This window comes from Myxocyprinus asiaticus, chromosome 30 (assembly GCF_019703515.2).
Source record: "Myxocyprinus asiaticus isolate MX2 ecotype Aquarium Trade chromosome 30, UBuf_Myxa_2, whole genome shotgun sequence".
NCBI classification, from domain to species: domain Eukaryota; kingdom Metazoa; phylum Chordata; class Actinopteri; order Cypriniformes; family Catostomidae; genus Myxocyprinus; species Myxocyprinus asiaticus.
Window position 1 is genome coordinate 20,516,760 of NC_059373.1, and position 23,817 is coordinate 20,540,576.

The window sequence follows — 23,817 nt, forward strand, 5'->3', positions numbered from 1 at the left end:
GAAAGGCACAATGGAAGTGTTAAGAATTGTGTATTTTTTGTTTTTATTATTAACATTTTTTATTAAATCTTACAATAATAAAGAAAAGCAAAAACATATATATGTATATAAACAACATTTAGCCCCCACAACCACTCCTCCCCCTCCCAGTCCCCAACCCCACCCCCAAACAAACATCCCCGTGGTCACACATGAGTAGATATACAGAAACAAAAAGCAAACAAACACACAAACAAAAAATAAATAAATATATAATAAACATACTCAACCAAAACTACACTACTCTCTCCACGCCCCATCCCGAGAGCCCTCCAAAAACTCAAATGGGGAAATAATAGGGAAAAAGGCAACCCTGCCGGGTGCCCCTATCCAGAGTAAAATAATCTGAAATTAATCCATTTGTTTGTACCGCTGCTACAGGGTGTCTATAAAGTAACTTAATCCATCCAATAAAAGTATTCCCGAATCCGTATATTTCCAAAATCTTAAAAAGATAATCCCATTCTACCATATCAAACGCCTTTTCGGCGTCAAGTGAGATGGCCTCAACCGGAATCTGGTCATTCACCACTGACCACATAATATTGATGAAACGCCTAATGTTATCAGAAGAGCTGCGGCCCCGAATAAACCCCACCTGATCTAAATGTATAAGAGATGTCATAATTTAATCGGTTAGCCAAAATTTACGTCTTGCTGGATTAAGGAAATTGGATGGTAACTCTTACACTTGCTTGGATCTTTGTCCTTTTTAAGAATCAGACTGATCCGGGCTTGCGTCATGCTTGGAGGAAGCTTTCCATTCTTTAGTGATTCTGTATAAACTTCTATCAAAAGTGGAGCCAGTTCTGTAGCATAAGATCTAAAAAAAAAATTAGCAGCAAAACCATCTGGCCCCGGAGCCTTGCCTATAGGAAAGGCCTTAATTACCTCGTTAAGCTCCTTCAAGGCTATCTCAGAATCAAGATAATTTTTTTGCTCTCCGACATAAGTTTAGGGAGATCTAATGGTTCCACAAAGTTTCAAATGTCTTCATCAGTAGACGAAAACTTGGAATTATAAAGATCAAGATAGAATTCTTTAAAAGCAATATTAATATCAATGGCCGAGGTAAAAACTTCATAACCAGCCGATTTCACTGAGGGAATAGAATTGTGTATTATTTGAGCTGTAACGGTGTTTAAATAATTTCGACTTGTCCCTCCTTTTCTTTAAAAAAATCTGGGTTACACTGAGGAACGTACAATGAAAATTAATGGGGGCCAATCCGTAAACCTTAAAATACTCACTGTTTCAAAAGTATAGCCACAAGACGTAAACAACTTGTGTGTTATCATGATTTTAGTGTGATCAAATTTTACTAACCTTTTCTCTGCAAAGTTACATCCAATTTTACAATTTTGTTGCCATGATAATGTAATGCTGTAAACTCTAAAATAACTGTTAAAACTATTTAAACAACTTTACAGCTTTAGAAACTGAAGTGACATTTTCGAATTAGTAACAGTGTTTTAGGTGCATCTTTCGACCTAGCAAGCTTTGGCTGTTGCTAAGAAAGAATCTAAACCTGAATCTGTGGCAGCAGAAAGTAGTTCCACACAAAAGAGCACTTGTGGGACACTCCTTTGTAATTCCTTGCTGAATTATTTACTTGTTGAATTGTTGTATAAAATGAATAAAGCAATATCATGAATAAAGCAATATCACATTCGCAATCCAGCTGTTGGACCCATATATCAGCACGGCCGTAAACATAAATATACATCCCTCATTCAGCTGCTTCCGATAAGTCAACTGTGCCACCATCAGGGAACAGGGAAACTGTTCATCATTAATAAACTGACTAATTCTACAGCCTGGCTGCTAATCCTAAATGTGTTTTTCAAGATGGCATGTTGTTACATTAAGAGTTAATGCTGCTTGCAATTTGAAATATAAAAATAAAGTATGAGGAATATTATATACAGTATGTTAAGTAGTTCTTGGAACTCTAGAATGGATTCATCTCCTGCTATATTATTTAAAGTTGTAATACCCTTTAAGGCCCATGTGGTCTGGACAAAAGGTTGCCCACCTGAATGTAAACTGTGTAATGTAAAATTATGCCAAACAGGTCTTAGTTTATGCCAATTAGTTTTGATTGACAATTTGGCAAGCAATGTACACTGCATACCTAACATGCATACCATAACTGCTTGCAGCTGTATTTTAACATGAGAATGGACTATAATCAATTTGTGTGTATGCACCAAGCATTTCTATGTAAAATGCAAATGAAATATTTTTGTAACAAGTATAGCTCTTGAAAAAAGTCTTAAAAAGCAGTATAATATGAAATACTAAAGATGTCATTCTTGGTCTTTATCCATTAAAAAAGCATTTTATAGTTATTAACAGAAAAAAATTCAGAGTTGACATTCCATCTATCTGAACTAGCATGGTTGCCAATGAGAAATTTGACACTCAATTTAAGAGCAATAGTTTAAACATTTTCAAATTGTATTTAACATATTTATTTTTCCAAACTGTGACAGCTGTTTGACATTTTATCATTGCTCTGTAGTAATATTGATTTTTAATTTCCCTTTGTGGGGTTTTTTTTTTTTTTTTGGTTATTGTTAAAGGTAGGCTCATTTACAGTCGCTGTGGACAAAATTTCATCCTGTTGATCACAATTACATTCTTCAATAATGAGCACAACATTTTTGCTTTTTTGAGAACTAAGCTTGTAGAATTTTCAGCTACATTGCCCTCTGTCTCTGAAACCTTTTCATCTACCACAAATTAGGATCTGGATATTCAACCACATTTACCTGTCTCAGAGGATGCTTCAGTCTCTAAAGCATCCTTTATCGCAGAAATTTCTTCATTTCTTTAAATATCACAGCTATCTGTACAGGGACTCCTTCAGCTTGGAGCTTATTTTACTATCTGTGTCTGACAAATTCTGTTACAGCACTGAAAAGAACTTTGAGTGTTCCTTTTTTCCTCACAGGGCAGTGAGAACCAGAAATAACAAAGATACATCAAAGATTTTTTTATTTATTTTGTATCTGTGCAGCTAACTTTGAACATAAAATTATGCAGGTCAATTTGACCCGCAAACATCATCGTTGAATAAAAATTGTGAACAGCCTTTTCAAAACATATCTGTGTGTCCACAATCTGCATGCACATTCATGACCGTAAATGAGGGTCTGAACATTTTAAGAAAAATATAGGTTGTTTCAGGCTGCCCAAAATTTAAAACGGGTCAAATTGACCCTAACATAATAGGAGGATTAAGACATTAAAGCATGATTTTCTGTAAAGCTGCTTTGAAATGTTGTACATTGTGAAAAGCACTACACAATAAAAAAGACTTGACATTTTTTTCCAACAGCCTTCTGAATACAACCCGTCTGTTATTGATCAAAACATAGTCCCACCCCTAACTCACACCATTGTTAGTCATTTTGGTTGTCACTCAAAACAAATAAACTGAGTAATTTTAACACTAAAGATAAACAGCGTTTACAGTTTTCAAGAAAACTACCCTACGAATGGCTTACTTATAGTTGTCTCTGCTTATTAAGCTGGGATAGGAGAAAGTATTTTAACACTAAAAAAAGTTAACTTCAGCTTTAACATCTTTTTATAGAATGATGCTGCCAAAGTCTTGTGTGGATAAGTATAATACAAAGACGGTGACTTATAATGCCAGTAAAGATCACTGCACAAAGACTTGCATTGTGCTCTAATCCTAGCCCATACAATCTCACATTCCTTTCAAAAACCTTTCTTGACATCACATTTTCAAATGTATTTCTTTCATATACCTGACCACTTGGGAATTTTTTTTTTTTTTTATAAAGACCTGTCACAAGAAGACTGAATATGGAAAAAATATAAAACAAAAACTTGCTTTCCATCCATAAAAAACAGTTGATCTCTCAAAAGGAACAATTTAGGCTTTCTCAGATTTGTTGTATTTAACAGAGGAAAGATTTCTTCTGGGTGATTCTGAGACACGTCCATTATTTTTTAGAGTCAGTTTCATGTGCTTTGGTCTCAGTCCGAGTCACTATATGAATCAGTCTCATTGGGCGATTTGTCTGTCTCCAGATACAGCTCTTTGACTGTAAGGATGCGTGTAAGCAAGCTGTCCAGAGCCTCGTCACTCAGAGAGGTGGTTGAGAACCATGTGGGGCTACTCGGTACGCAGGATCGTTCAGGACTCAGGTAGAACAGGTTCTCATGTTGTCTCACACTGGGTAAGCTGGAAAGATGACAGGCAGTATGAAACATTTGACAGCTGATTAGAGGCCATTAAATCAAGAGAATGAGCCTCATTTAATAAACATATACTACCCTTCAAAGTGTGAAATCACTAGGACATTTTGTTCTTTTAGGAAATTGATGCTTTTGTTCACCAAGGATGCCTTAAATTGCAGGGCTCAACTTTACAGGGTTTTTTTTCTGCTAGTAGTTCAGATTTTCACTGGCCCCACCACAAAAAGATACATTTTTAACAATGCATTTTTGTGTATATATATATGTGCCAAGAATAATATTTATACGTTTTCTTAAATGCTATGTTTTCTTTATAAAAATAGCTTTGCTGGGAAATAAATAGCATGCAATGCACCTTTAAAAAAAAAAAAAAAAAATTAAAATAAAATAAAATTTTTTTTAGCTCATTCTTACTGATACTATTATGAATAGATCAGCAAAAACTCATATTTTAACCAGCTAGATACCCTGGTTATCTTGGTGAAAAGTTTGAATCGGCAGAATTTGCAACAATGTTTAATATATCACAGAATTACATTTTTGAGTTTGCATTGGCATAAACACATTTACAAGATAAACTAAAGTAAAATTTTGTGACAATGCAGTTCTGGCCTGATTGGGCAACTGACTGTTCCATCAAGTGCCCTGAAACCTCCTCACAATGGTCCTGGACCAGTGGGCCATCCTTATTTTTGAACCCTGACCTGATCAAAAGTACTGCCAAAATGTTATAAATATTGCTAATTATCACAGCTGGAATTGTTTAATTACTCATGATGGCAAAGGCCCATTTTCAGCAGTTATTACTAAGAAAACAGTGTCATGTAATCCTTAAGAAATTATTCTAATCTGCTAATTTGGTCCTCAAGGAACATTTCTTATTATTAGAACAGTAGAGAATGTCAAGTTGTTACCTACTTGAAGTTACTTTACACTTGCAAGTACATTTTTAGCTTTAAAAATGACTAAAAAGAAAAACTTCTACAAATTCATCAGTCTATTGTTCTTTTGAGAGATGAAAACTAGTCCATGCACTACTGTCTTGAAAGCAGACTGGATCTAACCCCGGGGGGGGGGAGAGAGAGAGAGAGAGAGAGAGAGAGAGAGAGAAAGTGTGAGTGAGTGAGTGAGTGAGTGAGTGAGAGAGAGAGAGAGAGAGAGAGAGAGAGAGAGAGAGAGAGAGAGAGAGAGAGAGAGAGAGAGGTGGATGACTCAGATGCACATCAAGACGACAAGTACATTAAGGCCCTGGCATACTCTTCACATTTTCTTCACTCAGAGCCAAAAAGAAATTCAAACAACTGAGCAACGGTATAGTGTTTGCAAACATTCAGACACCAGCCATGACGCTGTGTTAGGGGAGCATTTAATGTAAAACCTTAACTAACCTTAACTAATATGACATTAAAATGTGTTATCAATGACTTCATGCCTCATTCTAGGAGTAAAATTTACACGGGATCAGTAAAAGAAGCTATACTAACAACTTGATGATTTAGTAATACAGCTGAAGTCAGAAGTTTACATACACTTTAACCAAATACATTTAAACTCAGTTTTTCACAATTCCAGACATTTAATCATAGAAAACATTCCGTCTTAGGTCAGTTAGGATCACTACTTTATTTTAAGAATGTGAAATGTCAGAATAATAGTAGAGAGAGAATTATATATTTCAGCTTTTATTTCTTTCATCACACTCCCAGTGGGTCAGAAGTTTACATATACTTTGTTAGTATTTGGTAGCATTGCTTTTAAATAGTTTAATTTGGGTCACACGTTTTGGGTAGCCTTGCACAACCTTCTCACAAAAAGTTGCTTGAATTTTGGCCCATTCCTCCAGACAAAACTTGTGTAACTGAGTCAGGGTTGTAGGCCTACTTGCTCACAAATGCTTTTCCAGTTCTGCCCACAAATCATCTATCGGACTGAGGTCAGGGCTTTGTGATGGCCACTCCAGTACCTTGACTTTGTTGTTCTTAAGCCATTTTGCCACAACTTTTTAGGTATGCTTGGGTCATTGTCCATTTGGAAGACCCATTTGCTACAGAGCTTTAACTTCCTGGCTGATGTCTTGAGATGTTGCTTCAATATATCCACATACAGTGCATCCGGAAAGTGTTCACAACGCTTCACTTTTTCCACATTTTTTTATGTTACAGCCTTATTCCAAAATGTATTAAATTCATTATTTTCCTCAATTCTACAAACAATACCCCATAATGACAACGTGAAAAAAGTTTGTTTGAAATCTTTGCAAATTTATTAAAAAACAAAAACAAAAAAATAAATAAATCAATCAATCAATCAATCACATGTACATAAGTATTCACAGCCTTTGCCATGACACTCAAAATTGAGCTCAGGTGCATCCTGTTTCCACTGATCATCCTTGAGATGTTTCTACAACTTGATTGGAGTCCACCTGTGGTAAATTCAGTTGATTGGACATGATTTGGAAAGGCACACACCTGTCTATATAAGGTCCCACAGTTAACAGTGCATGTCAGAGCACAAACCAAGCCATGAAGTCCAAGGAATTGTCTGCAGACCTCCGAGACAGGATTGTATCGAGGCACAGATCTGGGGAAGGGTACAGAAAAATTTCTGCAGCATTGAAGGTCCCAATAAGCACAGTGGCCTCCATCATCCGTAAATGGAAGAAGTTTGGAACCACCAGGACTCTTCCTAGAGCTGGCCGCCAGGCCAAACTGAGCAATCGGGGGAGAAGGGCCTTAGTCAGGGAGGTGACCAAGAACCCGATGGTCACTCTGACAGAGCTCCAGCGTTTCTCTGTGGAGAGAGGAGAACCTTCCAGAAGAACAACCATCTCTGCAGCACTCCACCAATCAGGCCTATATGGTAGAGTGGCCAAACGGAAGCCACTCCTCAGTAAAAGGCACATGACAGCCCGCCTGGAGTTTGCCAAAAGGCACCTGAAGGACTCTCAGACCATTAGAAACAAAATTCTCTGGTCTGATGAAACAAAGATTGAACTCTTTGGCCTGAATGGCAAGTGTCATGTCTGGAGGAAACCAGGCACCGCTCATCACCTGGCCAATACCATCCCTACAGTGAAGCATGGTGGTGGCAGCATCATGCTGTGGGGATGTTTTTCAGCGGCAGGAACTGGGAGACTAGTCAGGATCGAGGGAAAGATGAATGCAGCAATGTACAGAGACATCCTTGATGAAAACCTGCTCCAGAGCGCTCCTGACCTCAGACTGGGGCAAAGGTTCATCTTCCAACAGGACAACGACCCTAAGCACACAGCCAAGATAACAAAGGAGTGGCTACGGGACAACTCTGTGAATGTCCTTGAGTGGCCCAGCCAGAGCCCTGACTTGAACCCAACTGAACATCTCTGGAGAGATCTGAAAATGGCTGTGCACCGACGCTCCCCATCCAACCTGATGGAGCTTGAGAGGTCCTGCAAAGAAGAATGGAAGAAACTGCCCAGAAATAGGTGTGCCAAGCTTGTAGCATCATACTCAAAAAGACTTGACGAGGCTGTAATTGGTGCCAAAGGTGCTTCAACATAGTACTGAGCAAAGGCTGTGAATACTTATGTACATGTGATTTTTTTTTTCTCGTTTTTTATTTTTAATAAATTTGCAAAGATTTCAAAACAAACTTCTCTTTCACGTTATCATTATGGGGTATTGTTTGTAGAATTTTGAGGAAAATAATGAATTTAATCCATTTTGGAATAAGGCTGTAACATAACAAAATGTGGAAAAAGTGAAGCGCTGTGAATACTTTCCGGATGCACTGTAATTTTCCTTCCTCATGATGCCATCTTTTTTGTGAAGTGCACCAGTCCCTCCTGCAGCAAAGCACCCCCACAACATGATGCTGCCACCCCCACGCTTCACGATTGGGGATGGTGTTCTTCAGCTTGCAAGCCTCACCCTTTTTCCTCCAAACATAACAAATGGTCATTATGGCTAAACAGTAAAATTTTTGTTTCATTAGACCAGAGGACATTTCTCCAAAAAGTAAGATATTTGTCACCATGTGCACTTGCAAATTGTCTTTATGGCAGTTTTGGAGCAGTGGCTTCTTCCTTGCTGAGCAGCCTTTCAGGTTACGTCGATATAGGACTCGTTTTACTGTGGATATAGATACTCTTCTACCTGTTTCCTCCAGCATCTTCACAAGGTCCTTTGCTGTTGTTCTGGGATTGATTTGCACTTTTCACACCAAACTACGTTCATCTCTAGGAGATAGAATGCGTCTCATTCTAGAGCGGTATGATGGCTGCATGGTCCCATGGTGTTTATACTTTTTGTGTACTATTGTTTGTACAGATGAACGTGCTACCTTCAGGCATTTGGAAATTGCTCCCAAGGATGAACCAGACTTGTGGAGGTCCACAATTTTATTTCTGAGGTCTTGGCTGATTTCTTTTGATTTTCCCATGATGTCAAGCAAAGAGGCACTGAGTTTGAAGGTAGGCCTTAAAATATATCCACAGGTACACCTCCAATTCAGTACACCTCCTATCAGAAGCTAATTAGCTAATTGTCTGAAGGCTTGACATCGTTTTCTGGATTTTTCCAAGCTGCTTAAAGGCACAGTTAACTTGGTGTATGTAAACTTCTGACCCACTGGAATTGTGGCAGTGCATTTGAGCATATAAACTCAAAAGAGCCTGCGGTCTGAGTAGACAAATAAGTTGCAATCATATTAAAAATAATTTCTAAGTATATTATTTTATGAATCCAGTAAAACTTTAGAAATAGGTTTCATTTGTTAACTACATTAGTTAATATGAACTAATAATGAGCATTTACTTAGAGTATTAACCTCTTACGCTCTCTGCAGGATTTTTGGGATACCGCCTGAAAATTTTCACACTCAAATTTAAAAGCTCCCTGTTCACACATACAGTGGACTAATTTAATAAAAATTGTCTCCTTTACAGATAACCCCCTACATTTTAAGAAATGATTGCAATAATTTATAAATAACATTGTCTGTGTTTAAAATTTTATGATAAACAACTAAAAACATTTTTATTTCTAAAAGTTTAAAAGCATGCAATTTTAGTTCTGTGTCCTATTTTCAAACAAAAAGTCTTATTTTATTCCACTAGAAAAAATATTTTTTTCCTCTATCACCTTCCATCACATTATACTAATCTAAAATGTAGTTGGTGCTCTAACGCATTTTAGCGCTCACCCATAGACAACAATTCTTTTTTTGGAAGTGCTAAGAGCTTCCACACTGTTTTGTTGAATATCTTGGCTTCGGAGTTGTGTAGAAGCCCAATCTAGATGTCATTGGAAAACAGAGAATCCCAGCTTTACAATGATGTGTAACATTTCATCTTCTATAGATGGAAACCTATTTTGCTGATGATTTGTTTCTCATATTTTTTCTACCAAACTTCATATTTTGTTCATAAAATTTGATTATTCACCCAAGAAAGCTTACAAACAAGTAATTTCTTTAACTCATTTTAAAGCTAAAAACCCAATATAAGATTTGGTATAAAGTTTGAGGCTATTTGGGGCTTACAGATCAGTGGTCAGCACAGAAGAGAGAAATTTGCATTTTAAGTCTTACCAAAAAAAAAATTCACTTTGTGATATTTTTGAAAATAATTGAAACTATTGATTTAGCAACATGAATGAGAGCTTTCATTTGATATATGACTTGTCTATTTAAGTGCTGTGTGAAGGACTTTTATATTCATTTTAAAATTTCTACAATGTAACGTCTAGGTGGGGCCAATTTATGACACAAATGTTTTCAGGCCTTTTGTTATTTTATGCAACTAAATGCTTTTTACTAAGTGTAAAAATTTCTGATTCTAAGCTTTTAAATGATATGCCTAACTTATGCATCCAGGGACTTCAGTGTTTTAAGTGATAAATGGCTTGCCATTTAGCGCCTCCCAACGGACCCGCCGGCGGATCCACAGAGTATATATACAGCATTTATTAACCTTGGTTAATGTTAGATTCAACATATACTAATACACTGAAAATTCACGTGAATATCTAGAATTAACTGACTGCTAGCAGGCCAAAGGCATCATTGTTGCAAGTAGAGGTGTCTTGACTGAACAAAATGTTTGAAGAATACTGCATTTATTTATATAGGAATAGTCATCTGTAACATAATAAATGTCTTTAATTCTGGATAAATTTAATCCAGCATCCATGGTGAATAAAATTAGAATTTTCTTTCAAAAAACAAAAATGTAATAGTGACTCCAAACTTTTTGAATAGCAGTGTATATCTAGGGTGACCAGATACATCTTTTGCCCTAATAATTAGTCTTGGCCCAAGTAAACATTTTAACTGAAATGATAGTGCTTTTTCTAACTAGAAGAGAAAATAGCTTATTTCCCTAATTTCAGTGTACATTTTTCAAGCAGCTCTCTGTGCATTACCAGGGGCTTTGGCTATACTTTAGCTTTCTTCTGCTATATGAAGAAAAAAAAAAAAAAAAAAAAAGGTCCCCACTTGCTAAATGGAATGAATGTTTATGATATTAATAGTGCTATATAGTTTAAGTCAAGTTAATCAAAACTACAAAATACAACGTGCCCTACTCCAACTAATTAACACCCCTGTACCAATACAGAGGATTTTTGTGGTTAAATATAATTGATCATGCATCTGGTCTAATTATTTAATTTGATAAAGTAACCACTTATTTTATGCTGTATATTCTAGTGGTGTATTCTAGTAAACATGGGGTGGTCCTCATGTGTCCTGATTTCTTTGTCATATCTCCTGTTGGCCACAATGCAAACATACTTGGAATTTGTAGGACATGAATTACAATCGCTGACTTACCATTTAGAGAGATAGAACTCGTACAGTCTGACAGGACAGTGGAGGGGGTTCTTGGAATTCTCTTTTATCTTTAGCACCTTTTTCTTGTCATCTCCCTTCTTCCTCTTCTTTGAAGGGACAGTGTCTAAATTGGACAAAACAACTAGTAGCTAGAAACACAGTTAATAAGAACACTTTGAAAGTATGAGTATGCACTCACCAGTGCTTCTGTCCTCTACAGGAGGGTAGAAACGCAAGTAGGCCACTTTATGAAGAGAGTAGCGTTTGACGTTGCCGAAAGAGAGGCGGCGGTGCTGTTCCACTGTCTTGAAGTTGAAGAACTTGGTGAAGAAATAAATTAGCGTGTTGAGCAGAACGCTGGGTGAGAATGCCCCCAGCTGCTTACAGTCCCACAGGTACTTCTCCTCAACGCGAGAATGAACATAACCTGCAGAAACATACACACAGTTACATGAAGAATAACAATGAAACAACCTATTCAAGTTTTTTTCAGATATTCTGTTCCTGAAATTACTCACCACTGGGCAAAATAGTTGGTTTCCACCCCTTGAGTATATTGGTCATTTCCTGGCAAAATTTACTGTACAAGTTGTCTACAAAAATGTTCTCCATCCGATTATCATCAAACAAGTGCTGCACACATGGTAAACAAGGACCAAATGAGACACAAAAAGCTTACAACATTACAATAAAGACATTACCAGTAAAATTTTAAGAAACACAAATTAGTAACTGTGTTTGTAATTTTTGCTTTACCTGTTGGATGTCTAAACAGAGATAAAAGATGCTATCAGGACTGTATTTCTCTCCATTGGGTCGACGAACCTCTGAGATGAACTTGCAGAGGCCAAAGCTGAGCTCAGCAGGGCTGCATTTCAACAAGTCTTCCTTGAGTTTCAGACTTCGTGCTATGAGAATGATGAAGAGGAAAAGGGTTTAAAATGTCATGCTGACTATGTTTCCCTAAAAACAAGCTTATTTTAAATGACATAATCAGGAGCCTTTGTAGTTATTCATTTATTTTCACAAAGGGAACCTTGTCAAGTACTGTTTGAGAATGAAATATATGACATTTGTTTTTATTTTACATTGTAGAACTTTCTTTTGGGATGAAATGCTAGATAAAAACCAAGCAACTCACAACCACATTTAGGAGTCTCCATGTTGGGTTGGGCGCTTCTCCAACATACCCAGTCCTTCCAGGCACTGACACCTTGCTTTGGTCTGTAGAGGTTAGCAATGGTGTCTGAATCTGATGTAGCTGCCACTGTTTCTGCACACTTAAGGATCCACACAAAATATGTGCAACAATAAGCATGTAAACATGATTTCAGTGTGATAAAATCACTTACTAACGTTTTCTGTGTAAAGTTACAGCCAATTTTACAACTTAGTTTCCATGACGATGTTGTCAACAACAAAACTCTAAAATGACTGTAAAAATAGCATTTTAAACTTTACAGATAAAAAAAAAAAATACATTAGTTTTAAGAGAATTAATGTAAGTGCTTTTATAAAATAATAAGCTTCACATTTCTGCTTTTAAACCCTCCAAAAATGGGCCACACTGTAACCTTGATTTTTGCCCTTTTTTTTTTTTAAAGAAAAGGAGGAACAAGTCTAAATGTTTTTGTGGTAATCAACACAAATTCTATTGACTGAGCTTAACTTGTATAGAGCCCAGAATATTCCTTTAAGTTACTGGAGGTCTGAATAGTATGAATGAATGTTATCTAGTATAAACATTCTAGTTAGGGAGTTTGGACATTTTGGTGGTCAGGAATCATTCTGCTTTAGAAGTTCATACCCGCCGCTTTTCAGTGCTACTGTCATGGCCTCTCTTGATAGCTCTCTGCTTGACAGAATGTGTTTTCAGCAGCTCCTGTTGTGTTTGTTGGTTTAAAAGTCCAGTGCCCTCTGAAATTTTAAAGGGTAAATATGCATGAAAGAATGCCAATAAAGATAATCTACAACTTAAAATCTCTTCATGTGCGGTCTCTTAATCATATTGGGACTGGGTTCAGACAGCTCTTACCGACTGGGATATCAGCCTTTGAGTCATTCTTTGGCTTTTCTGCTGAAGTGGAGAAGGGGGTTGGTGTGGTAGAATTGGATGCAAGAGCTTTCTCAGGTTCTGGGGTTTGATCTTGATCGCATGTCTGGGCAAATGAGGCAGAGTCCTCCCAGCTTTGTTTGCGGGATAGTTTTACTAATTCAAGGTTCTCCATCGACTTACCAGTCTGGTCTGAGTAACAAAACAGGAGGCTTTAAAGATGTGCACTATCCAAAAAGATTAAAAAGCCTTACTATCAAACCCTTGAATTTTCTATTATTTACCATTAGAGGTGACAGGTTTCTCCTTCTCTGCAGCCTCAGCCACCATCTCAGCCATCAAGATGAGATCAGCCTCTAGAGGATCATCAGGGATCTTCTCTTTGATTTCCTGAATGGTCTCAACAATGCGCTCAGCGCTGTCTAGTGTAGTGGGGAAGAACAAGGGCACTGGTACCTACACAGAGACAGAACCACATTTACTGTACATCATGATAAGCAACAAAACTACACTGAGCTGGCAAGGGTATACTCATCTACTTTTAACATGGTTAGAAATGTTCAGGTTTAAATACAAACCTAGCAGAATTCAAAGAATCACAGTAAGGATGAGGAAGGGTAGAGAGAACAGAGGAAGGAGAGATGTACCGGAAGCGGTATCCCCACAGACTGTGGAACGTATTGTGAGTAGAGATGCATTGGAACTGGTATATAGACTGGCACTGGCACAGGCAGAACTATCACTTTAGGTGTTTTATCTGCAGGACAAAGATAAGATACAGCAGTGTCAGCACAACAGCAGGGCTCTGGAAATAAAAATCCCATTCATTTTCTACATGGAGAAATGTATTTTTAACGATGACATAAATCTTACAAGACAGAACTACCGTTATCTCTTAGGTTGTTTAGCAATTATATAAACTTCATTTCTAAAAACAGAATTGTATTTAATAGCAGAAAGTGTAGTAATTCACTGGGAATTTGGCAATCCTGAAGCAAGATTCACCAATCAAGTCAATGGAAAAGGAAATTACAGCAACAGAGATGGCTGACTCCAATAAATCATTGTAAATTATTTAAAGCTGATGTGTGTCATTTTTATTTATGTTACAAGTCTTCCAGCTTAATATGCAGAGTCAGCTATAAGTAAGCCATTTGTAGTTTGATTTCACTTAAAGGTTTAACACTGTGGCTGTTTTGAGAGGCCTGTCAAGCCAAACCCAGCAAAACAGTATCTCCCTGAAATCACACCGTTGGTTGAGACAATGTGTTTGTATGTCCAATGGAATTTTCAAGAGTCCGTTCACTATTGCCCTCAATAACCTCAAGAAGTGTGTGCAGTAGAGCTTGTTCATACCTATTTGTATCTCAGCATCACAGGTATTGGGTTTGCAGGTCGTGGCTTTGTTCTTGCTTTTGCTCTTGGATTTATTCGAGGCCTTGTTCTTTAGGACTTGGGAATCTTTCCTAGTGCGTTTCGGTGTCCTGTCCTGAAAAAAAAAAAAAAAAAAAAAAAAAGAGAGAGAACATCAGCAGATCCATTAACAACAAATCTTCCACTGCTCTAAACATGCAATATCTAATAAATTACAATTGGTCAATCTTAATCCAGACCAGAGCCATAAGACTTTAAGGATCTATGTCTGAAACAACAGCTGGTTTCTTAATGAAAAGAAAAATTTAACATTTCAGTGTTTTAGAAAGTGGGTGTAAATAGTGTTCCTTCAACAATGGGCACATTTTTACTTTAACAAATACACTTAAAACACACTTTTCACACTTTCACTAGTTTATTTAATTAACTGAATAGTTAAACTGCTTTTTCATATTTCATTTTAAATTATTTATGTTCTCTATAGACCATCATAGTTTTTAAAATAATTCATATTGTGAATGGATTTTCAAGACTGAAAGTCTGGGTCTGGGACAAGGTTAAACAATAAAATCTTATAAATAGCAAAAATAGATAGCAAAGGCATGGTATAAATTTCCAAGACTGTTAAATGAAAGTCAAATAAACCTGTTCGTTATAATAAAAATCAACCCCTGAGATATAAAAGTTCCCAGAAGTTGAAGAAACACCCAAATATAGATTTTGTTTTTGTTTTTTTGACAAACTCACATCATCTTCTGTAACTTCTACAGTAACAGATGGAACAGAGCCTGAGGAAACAAAGGGTTTAATTAGAGGGACTTGAGCAAGAATAAAACAATTCATCTCAGACTTTAATCACAAACATTATGTGAAAGGTGTTCAATTCAAAAAGTGTTAGCCACCTTTCGGATCAGTGTTTCCTGAGCCATCTGGCTGTCCACTGGATGCACTTGAGAGCGACACAACTTTAGCAATGACCGGAGTGGGCTCTTTAGTACCTTGAGTAACGGCAGAGGATGCTGGAGTCCCACCTGTGGATACAGTGACATCATAAGGCATCAGATTAAGGAAGATGCTTAGGGAGCCAGTGGCTCCAAAAATTAAACATTTAAAAGCCAATTATTTTAGACACCAATTTACAGAATTCCTAAAAATCAACACACATAACGTTTTACCACCAAACGCTAATGATGAGAAGATTTTAAATGGTCATAAATGCTAGAAAAAGAAAGAATGTGTAATAACTCAAATCACAGTCCAGTACAGACCAAAACAGATGGATACAGACAGATCTTTAAGAGGACATACTCTGTGTAGGCAGAGATTTGCCTGCAGCTTTAATGACTGCTCCAGTGATGCCCTGCAGACTGCAGAAGAACATGAGGCACCGCAAGCTGCAGAAATGCTTAATCTCATCCAGCCATTTCACAGACTCGGTCAACTTCTTGGCCTGCCTGCACATTCCGCACTTTACTTCCTGTGGAGAACAGAGCAGCAAGAACTGTTGTTAGTTGAAATAATGTCTTCACAAAATGTTGCAAGAGAAAGGTTCTTGGATAAGGCCATTAAGAGGCCCTGAACACAGTGTTATACAACACACAAAAAACAAACGGATGAAATATTACCTGACGGATCAATGACGTGTACTTTGTCAAGCATTCGCTCCCACAAAACTCCTCCAGCTTGTTACTGAAGATACCAGTCACAAGAGTCTTAGAGCTGCCGTTACAGTAGAGGCAGCTGCGACAATGTTTCTTCCCCCAGCGCTTGGTCAAGTTCTGCTCATAGAGTAACTTGCATTCTTAACAGAAGGAATAAACAAGCAAACACAAGGTCACCCAGACAAACTGACAATCCACAACTGTGCTTTCAAAAAAATCAGTGTGAATCAAAGTAACTTAAAGGGAGAAAAAATAAAATAAAATAAATAATAATTTTTAAATTATTCTCCAAGCACTTACTCTCTTCGCAGAAACACAAGTCAGTGTGGTTTATCCTTTTCACCATTTTCAAAACTTTAGTGACCTTGCAGTATTCACAGAGAGCCTTGACTTTGTTAATCTTTCTGAACTCCACAACACAAGTGTTGCCACAGAAAGCATACATTTTTCTCTGAAAGATTAGAGAAAATACACAACCATTAGGTCAAAAGCATGTTAAGCAATAATAATCGATAATATTCTAGTGTCGCACAAACAAGCTCTCAAAACAAGAATTTCTCTTCTGACGAGAAGTTAGGAGCACACTGAATTTGTACACAAAAAAACCCCAAAACAAAACATAAAAAAACAAGCCTTAAGCTTTAGCACACTTTGTGTGAATGGCATAGAAACTAATGTAATCTGGACAATCACTTTTTGAGAAATAATCACTATATTTTAAGAGTTCTCTTTTGAACGTCTGGGGGGAGGAACATATGGACATATCCTGTAGGTCTTGTTTATTGGAGGCCTTTCAGGGAGGTGCTAACACTATTGATCTTCAGGTATATTAAAGGTTTTCCACACAGACAGAACTTTGGGTTAAGATTCTGAAGAGCTACGCTATACAATCCACATCAATAAAGTCTTTTCCCCACAATCACTTGGTCTTGGCAAGCCACCTGATATTTGGTCGGCCAAATATAAGATCTAACACTTGTATGAAAAAGTTACTTTTCAGTTAGAAAATAAGATACATTCACACTTATGTTGGATACCACTAGAAGTGCAGAAATTACATGCTTCACCTTTAACACGGTTGCTTTGACAACACACAATCTGCAAATGGCAATCTAACTATTGTGAAGTAACTAACATCTACCTTTCAACAAATACGGCCAGATGTTGATTCACGTTATCAATTGTCATGAGCCAAACTGACAAGTATTATAATGTTAAACAAAATGGAGTCAAAGGTCTCGGACCAAAATGTTGAGCTATTTTATGAAGGTTCTAAAGCTAATTAAAAGTGTGACTTTTTCTTTTATTATATTTTTATATACATAATGTAAAACATTTAAAAGTTTACATATTAATGCAATGGTGATTATTGTCTATATGGTATTCACGTTTTGAGCAGATTTTCAAGACTACGTTATGCTTCATGAACAAAGGACATGTGTATTTACAGGAAAAAAAAAAAAAAGTTTATTTTAAAACTATTCTTGCAACGCTCATTACAAAAGCTTAGCTTTTTTGCGTTTCACTGATTTGTGGCTGTCTACACCGGTGAACAACTGTACCTGAAACTCCAGTAGCTCTGGCTTGTGGAAGAAAGATTGCAGACATTGACAACAGGGGAGCTTGGTGACTGTTTGCCCCTGACCACTGGGAGCGGCGGGCTTTGTTGATAAGCTGGACTCTGCGAGAGCAGGTTTGGGGGCAGCAGGTGGTTTGGGGGCAACAGTTTTTGGAGTAGTTATGTTCTTGCTTGTAGAAGTTACCTTACTTGCCTCTTTTTTAGATTTTGTCTTATTGAGGGATTCCTAAATGAAAGCAAAACAAAAAGATCTACAGGAAATAATATTCAAATCTATGATTCACATAATATTTTGAAGGTGAACAATCAGTACCAGTCAGAAATGGACGCTACCTGATATGCCACTACACAGGAAAAGGAGCAGAAGTTCTGAACGGTTCCATCAAACATGGCTAGATGGTACTGAGGCACTTGCTTCTTCTTGCAGTTGTTGCATTCCACTGGAGCACCTTGTTAGCAAACAGACAATGAAGTTCAAGTATACTTCAAATAAAGAACTGATGGTATATTAAGCTTGAGTTTGCTTTTAACATAATGGCTATTTTCACAGGTAAAAAATTAAAACGGGTGGAAGAAGAAAAAAACACCAGTATACAGGTGCATCTCAATAAATTAGAATGTCGTGGAAAAGTTCATTTATTTCAGTAATTCAACTCAAATTGTGAAACTCGTGTATTAAATAAATTCAATGCACACAGACTGAAGTAGTTTAAGTCTTTGGTTCTTTTAATTGTGATGATTTTGGCTCACATTTAACAAAAACCCACCAATTCACTATCTCAAAAAATTAGAATACATCATAAGACCAATAAAAAAAACATTTTTAGTGAATTGTTGGCCTTCTGGAAAGTATGTTCATTTACTGTTTATGTACTCAATACTTGGTAGGGGCTCCTTTTGCTTTAATTACTGCCTCAATTCGGCGTGGCATGGAGGTGATCAGTTTGTGGCACTGCTGAGGTGGTATGGAAGCCCAGGTTTCTTTGACAGTGGCCTTCAGCTCCTCTGCATTTTTTGGTCTCTTGTTTCTCATTTTCCTCTTGACAATACCCCATAGATTCTCTATGGGGTTCAGGTCTGGTGAGTTTGCTGGCCAGTCAAGCACACCAACACCATGGTCATTTAACCAACTTTTGGTGCTTTTGGCAGTGTGGGCAGGTGCCAAATCCTGCTGGAAAATGAAATCAGCATCTTTAAAAAGCTGGTCAGCAGAAGGAAGCATGAAGTGCTCCAAAATTTCTTGGTAAACGGGTGCAGTGACTTTGGTTTTCAAAAAACACAATGGACCAACACCAGCAGATGACATTGCACCCCAAATCATCACAGACTGTGGAAACTTAACACTGGACTTCAAGCAACTTGGGCTATGAGCTTCTCCACCCTTCCTCCAGACTCCAGGTTTCCAAATGAAATACAAAACTTGCTCTCATCTGAAAAGAGGACTTTGGACCACTGGGCAACAGTCCAGTTCTTCTTCTCCTTAGCCCAGGTAAGACGCCTCTGACGTTGTCTGTGGTTCAGGAGTGGCTTAACAAGAGGAATACAACAACTGTAGCCAAATTCCTTGACACGTCTGTGTGTGGTGGCTCTTGATGCCTTGACCCCAGCCTCAGTCCATTCCTTGTGAAGTTCACCCAAATTCTTGAATCGATTTTGCTGGACAATCATAAGGCTGCGGTTCTTTTGGTTGGTTGTGCATCTTTTTCTTCAACACTTTTTCCTTCCATTCAACTTTCTGTTAACATGCTTGGATACAGCACTCTGAACAGCCAGCTTCTTTGGCAATGAATGTTTGTGGCTTACCCTCCTTGTGAAGGGTGTCAATGATTGTCTTCTGGACAACTGTCAGATCAGCAGTCTTCCCCATGATTTTGTAGCCTAGTGAACCAAACTGAGAGACCATTTTGAAGGCTCAGGAAACCTTTGCAGGTGTTTTGAGTTGATTAGCTGATTGGCATGTCAAAATATTCTAATTTTTTGAGATAGTGAATTGGTGGGTTTTTGTTAAATGTGAGCCAAAATCATCACAATTAAAAGAACCAAAGACTTAAACTACTTCAGTCTGTGTGCATTGAATTTATTTAATACACGAGTTTCACAATTTGAGTTGAATTACTGAAATAAATGAACTTTTCCACGACATTCTAATTTATTGAGATGCACCTGTATATGATATTTAATATACATTTTTAATAAAAACTTTAAAACTGATTTTGGAATGACTTTCTTAAAAACCATGTCAAAGTTTAACTAAATTCACAGGTATGGTGGTCAATACTGAAAACATTGTTAAGAAAGAATGCACTGATAGCTGGTATCGGTCAAATACTGGTCAAAATAAGTGCTCCAATACCAATACTCAACTTAAAACAGTACTATGCATGCATACAAAGTTGCATAAATATTGCCATATCAAGAAATAATGACAGCAGAACAAAATGTGGATGGATTAAAAGCGTAGCACTGTGGCACAATAAAAACATTCTTCTATTTGAGCGGCCCATCTAGCCCAACACAGTAACATTGTCTCAACCAATGGTTCGAGTTTGGGGAGTTTCATGGAATCTGTTTGAAATCAGTGATTAATTGTGCTTGGTGATACAGAAATTAAATATTTCAGATTTAATACCGGCATAGAGCTGCTGCTGTGGTACAGATAAGCGTGTACACCAAGTTTACTTTCCTAGAATGCACTCTAGGAAGTTTGTTTCGAAATTGTAGTGAATTGGCTTATTAATCGGTTTCAATACAAGATAAAATACTCCACAGACTTTAACACTGCTTAAAGGAATATTCCGGGTTCAATACAAGTTAAGCTCAATCTACAGCATTTGTGGCATAATGTTGATTACCACAAAAATTCTCTTTAAAAAAATGTGGTTCTTAAAAAAAAAAAAAAAAAAAAGCAAAAACTGAGGTTACAGTGAGGCACTTCTAGTGAATGGGGCCAATTTTTGGAGGGTTTAAAAGGGCAGAAATATGAAGCTTATAATTTTATAAATGCACTTGCATTAATCCTCCTGTTAATACTCATGTATTATTTGAGCTGTAAAGTTGTTTAAATTGTCCTTTTTACAGTCATTTCAGGGTTTGTTGACATTACATCATCATGGCAAAGAAGTTGTAAAATTGGCTATAACTTTACACAGAAAAGGTTGGTGATTTTATTACACTAAAATCATGTTTACACGCATATTCTTTGTCTTGTGGCTATACTTTTGAAAAAGTATTTAACATTCAGAAATTGGCCCCATTCACTTCCATTGTCACTGGAACCCATAATTTTGCTTTTTAAAGAAAAGGAGGGACGAGTCAAAACAGACTTTTGCTGTAATCAACATTATGCCACAAATGCTGTCGATTGATCTTAACTTGTATTGAACCCGGAATATTCCTTTAAAGAGTGAGGACAAATAGGAGAGTGTTTGCAATATGTTTGCTCATCTTTGCATGCTCGATTGCCGTCTGCTAGCTTAGCCTGCACATGGGTGTCAAAACAGTGTGCTATCAATTTGATCAAAACAAAATCTTTTGTCATGCAAAAACAACAATATGTAAAAATACAGGTATTGGTGAGGGCCAAAAAGAAAGCATCAGTACCCATACTTAGTTTATATAAATGGCATCCGTGCATCCCTATGATAAAGCTGACTGCGTCTTTTGGTGGATATAAGGTTATTTTACCTGAGGAGCTGGCAGTCTGGCCTTTACTCGCCGTGGCACAAGAATGGGAGCAGAAAAGCTCTCTGATGCCCTCTGAGTTCAGACTGTCCACCATATCTGCAGCCAGGCGCACGGCGCGACACATTTTGCAGGTTACAGGTTTAAGATTCTTCTACAAGTCAAAACAAATTAATTTTAGGAATACACAATTACCTTTAATAAAAGAATTTGAATAAAAGAAAAGTGACTGATAGCATAATCTGAAAATTATATCTTCTCATTTTACTATTACCTTCTTGTGGGTTTTGAGGCAGTATGGGCTGCAGAACTTCATAACACTACCCTCTATCTGCAGTGTGGGACACTGACTATTGCAGTGCCCACCACAGTTCATGCAGCAGTTCATTGTCAGCTTATTGGAAGAGCGGAACTGGCTGAAACATTCATCGCTGCACAGCTTATGGACAGTGCCCATCACGTTCACTTCGTGACTATGAGTCTATAAGAAATTACAATAAATCAGATCTGACCATAAAAAAAACTCCCATTTTTGTACAAGCATTAGCTATTGTGGATTTCTGTATGGATTTAATAAGCAGCCACATAAAATGTGTCTAAGATAAATTCAAGAACTAAAATTATCATTAAAGGGATAGTTCACCCAAAAATGAAAATTCTGTCATTATTCACATCCATTTACATCCTCATGTTGCTCAACTTGTATGGCTTTCTTTCTTATTCGGAAACCCTGCAAAGTTCTTGCGTGAACATGCGTGCTACTGTAAACGAGCTTCTCTCATAGCGCTCATGAAAGCGCAATTGAAGTCAAGATGTTCACTGGAAAATGACACATTTTTAGGTTAATTCTCACCAAAACATATTGCGAGCCTTCACGTTTTGAAATAGGATGCATGAGTCACACGGACTACTTTTATAATGCTTTTAGGTCATTTGTTAACATTTAAAATGAGTCACTATCAACTGCCATTGTACTGAAAAGACAGAGTGGGATATTGTTTAAAAGTTCTCATTTTATGTTCTGCATAAGAACGCTTCATACGGTTTTGGAATGACATTAGGTAGAACAAAATATGACAATTTTCATTTTGGAGTGGCATACCATTAAGAAATAAGTTTCATTCTCTACAAACATTAATATTCTGCATCACTTACCACACATGTCTTCTGACACATCCTGCACTTTAAATTAAAATCACTAAGGCATTTCTGACAGCAGAATTGCTTTAAAGTTCCTGCCATGTCCACCGGGGCATTGAACACTTCCTTCATGTCAAGAATCTCTCTGGAGGGAAAGATTTTAATGCTTTAGTACAAATTTTACAGGCAGACTTTAGCATAAAACCTGCTATAGTGTTTTTGATTACACTTTAATTGTGCAGCCTTAATTTAAATAAAACAGTCTTTTCGATGATCCGTTTAATGAGCGTACTTCAAAATAATGTCTTAAAAATAAGTGCTTTGTTGTTATGGAGACAATTTCAGCCAGATTGTAAGCTTACTTGAGGCAGTAGTGACAGGTTTTCTTCTTGACCACCACAGTAGAGGTGCTGCAGAGGCATTGAGGTGAGCAGAAGAGTTTAGAAGAGCCACTACGCTGGAAAGCTGTCTGTCCTTTCAGCATAACCTTATTACAGCCAGCGCAGACAAGCCCAATTGGCTTCAAAGGGGCCACACCAGGCATGGATTCCTGAGAGACTGATGGCGCCTTTGAGGAGGTGGTGGTTGAAACTCCTGTGGCATGAAGACAATAAAAGGGTGTAATGAATTACTTATAAGAATAGTTACACAAAAAGCCCAAACGGAAACATTATATTATTGGCTATGTTTACATGTGCAACAACAGATGTTTACATAACATGGACAAACTCTATCATCTTGTTTATATGCTACTTGCTGTTACTTTGATTAGTTGCCAAGAATTTCTTTTTTTTTACTGCCAAACTGTTTAAGGGCATTTGTTCTGCTTCAAATTCCCCATGCTCATTAAAGGTGCAATATGTATCAATTTTCATGTAATATTCGCCCCTTTTTTTTTGCCAATGTGTGAACGGCTTGTAACGCAATTTGAGCCCTTCCTGGACTTCCTAGATTGCCTATTAAAGCCTGTAGACTGATTTTCATGCGAAGGGAGCGGGTCGCTTTTGCCAGGAAAATACAAAGGACAGGTAAGCTTACATAACTGCAAAGCATGTGTAATATATTGCCATAAGGATTGATCTGTGTAATTTTAGCTAAACTACAATAACACATGAAATGAATGCTAGACAATGTTCAAGATAATACAAAAAGACCCATTCATTAGTGTAACGTAAATTGGTTATACAGAAAATATATTCTATTATTATAAAACAATAGCGCATCGATATATCAAAATGACAGTT

The 23,817-nt window shown here is 37.2% G+C and overlaps 1 protein-coding gene across 1 annotated transcript in view; it reads right to left on the bottom strand.

The window, feature by feature from the left end:
- Positions 1 to 3,026: 3,026 nt before the first annotated feature.
- Positions 3,027 to 23,817, bottom strand: part of LOC127421474 (zinc finger MYM-type protein 4-like) — a 37,647-nt gene continuing 16,856 nt past the window's right edge. Inside the window, exons 8-29 of the mRNA XM_051664536.1 lie at positions 22,936 to 23,167; positions 22,589 to 22,718; positions 21,708 to 21,914; positions 21,437 to 21,587; positions 18,086 to 18,201; positions 17,736 to 17,978; positions 16,474 to 16,624; positions 16,138 to 16,313; positions 15,821 to 15,989; positions 15,415 to 15,543; positions 15,260 to 15,300; positions 14,495 to 14,627; positions 13,786 to 13,895; positions 13,423 to 13,594; positions 13,121 to 13,330; positions 12,893 to 13,002; positions 12,227 to 12,365; positions 11,842 to 11,993; positions 11,604 to 11,718; positions 11,285 to 11,512; positions 11,086 to 11,209; positions 3,027 to 4,258 (exon numbers count right to left, since the gene is read on the bottom strand). Coding sequence (XP_051520496.1) covers positions 4,051 to 4,258; positions 11,086 to 11,209; positions 11,285 to 11,512; positions 11,604 to 11,718; positions 11,842 to 11,993; positions 12,227 to 12,365; positions 12,893 to 13,002; positions 13,121 to 13,330; positions 13,423 to 13,594; positions 13,786 to 13,895; positions 14,495 to 14,627; positions 15,260 to 15,300; positions 15,415 to 15,543; positions 15,821 to 15,989; positions 16,138 to 16,313; positions 16,474 to 16,624; positions 17,736 to 17,978; positions 18,086 to 18,201; positions 21,437 to 21,587; positions 21,708 to 21,914; positions 22,589 to 22,718; positions 22,936 to 23,167 — 3,446 coding nt within the window. The 3' untranslated portion in view covers positions 3,027 to 4,050. The remainder of the gene's footprint in view (positions 4,259 to 11,085; positions 11,210 to 11,284; positions 11,513 to 11,603; positions 11,719 to 11,841; positions 11,994 to 12,226; positions 12,366 to 12,892; positions 13,003 to 13,120; positions 13,331 to 13,422; positions 13,595 to 13,785; positions 13,896 to 14,494; positions 14,628 to 15,259; positions 15,301 to 15,414; positions 15,544 to 15,820; positions 15,990 to 16,137; positions 16,314 to 16,473; positions 16,625 to 17,735; positions 17,979 to 18,085; positions 18,202 to 21,436; positions 21,588 to 21,707; positions 21,915 to 22,588; positions 22,719 to 22,935; positions 23,168 to 23,817) is intronic.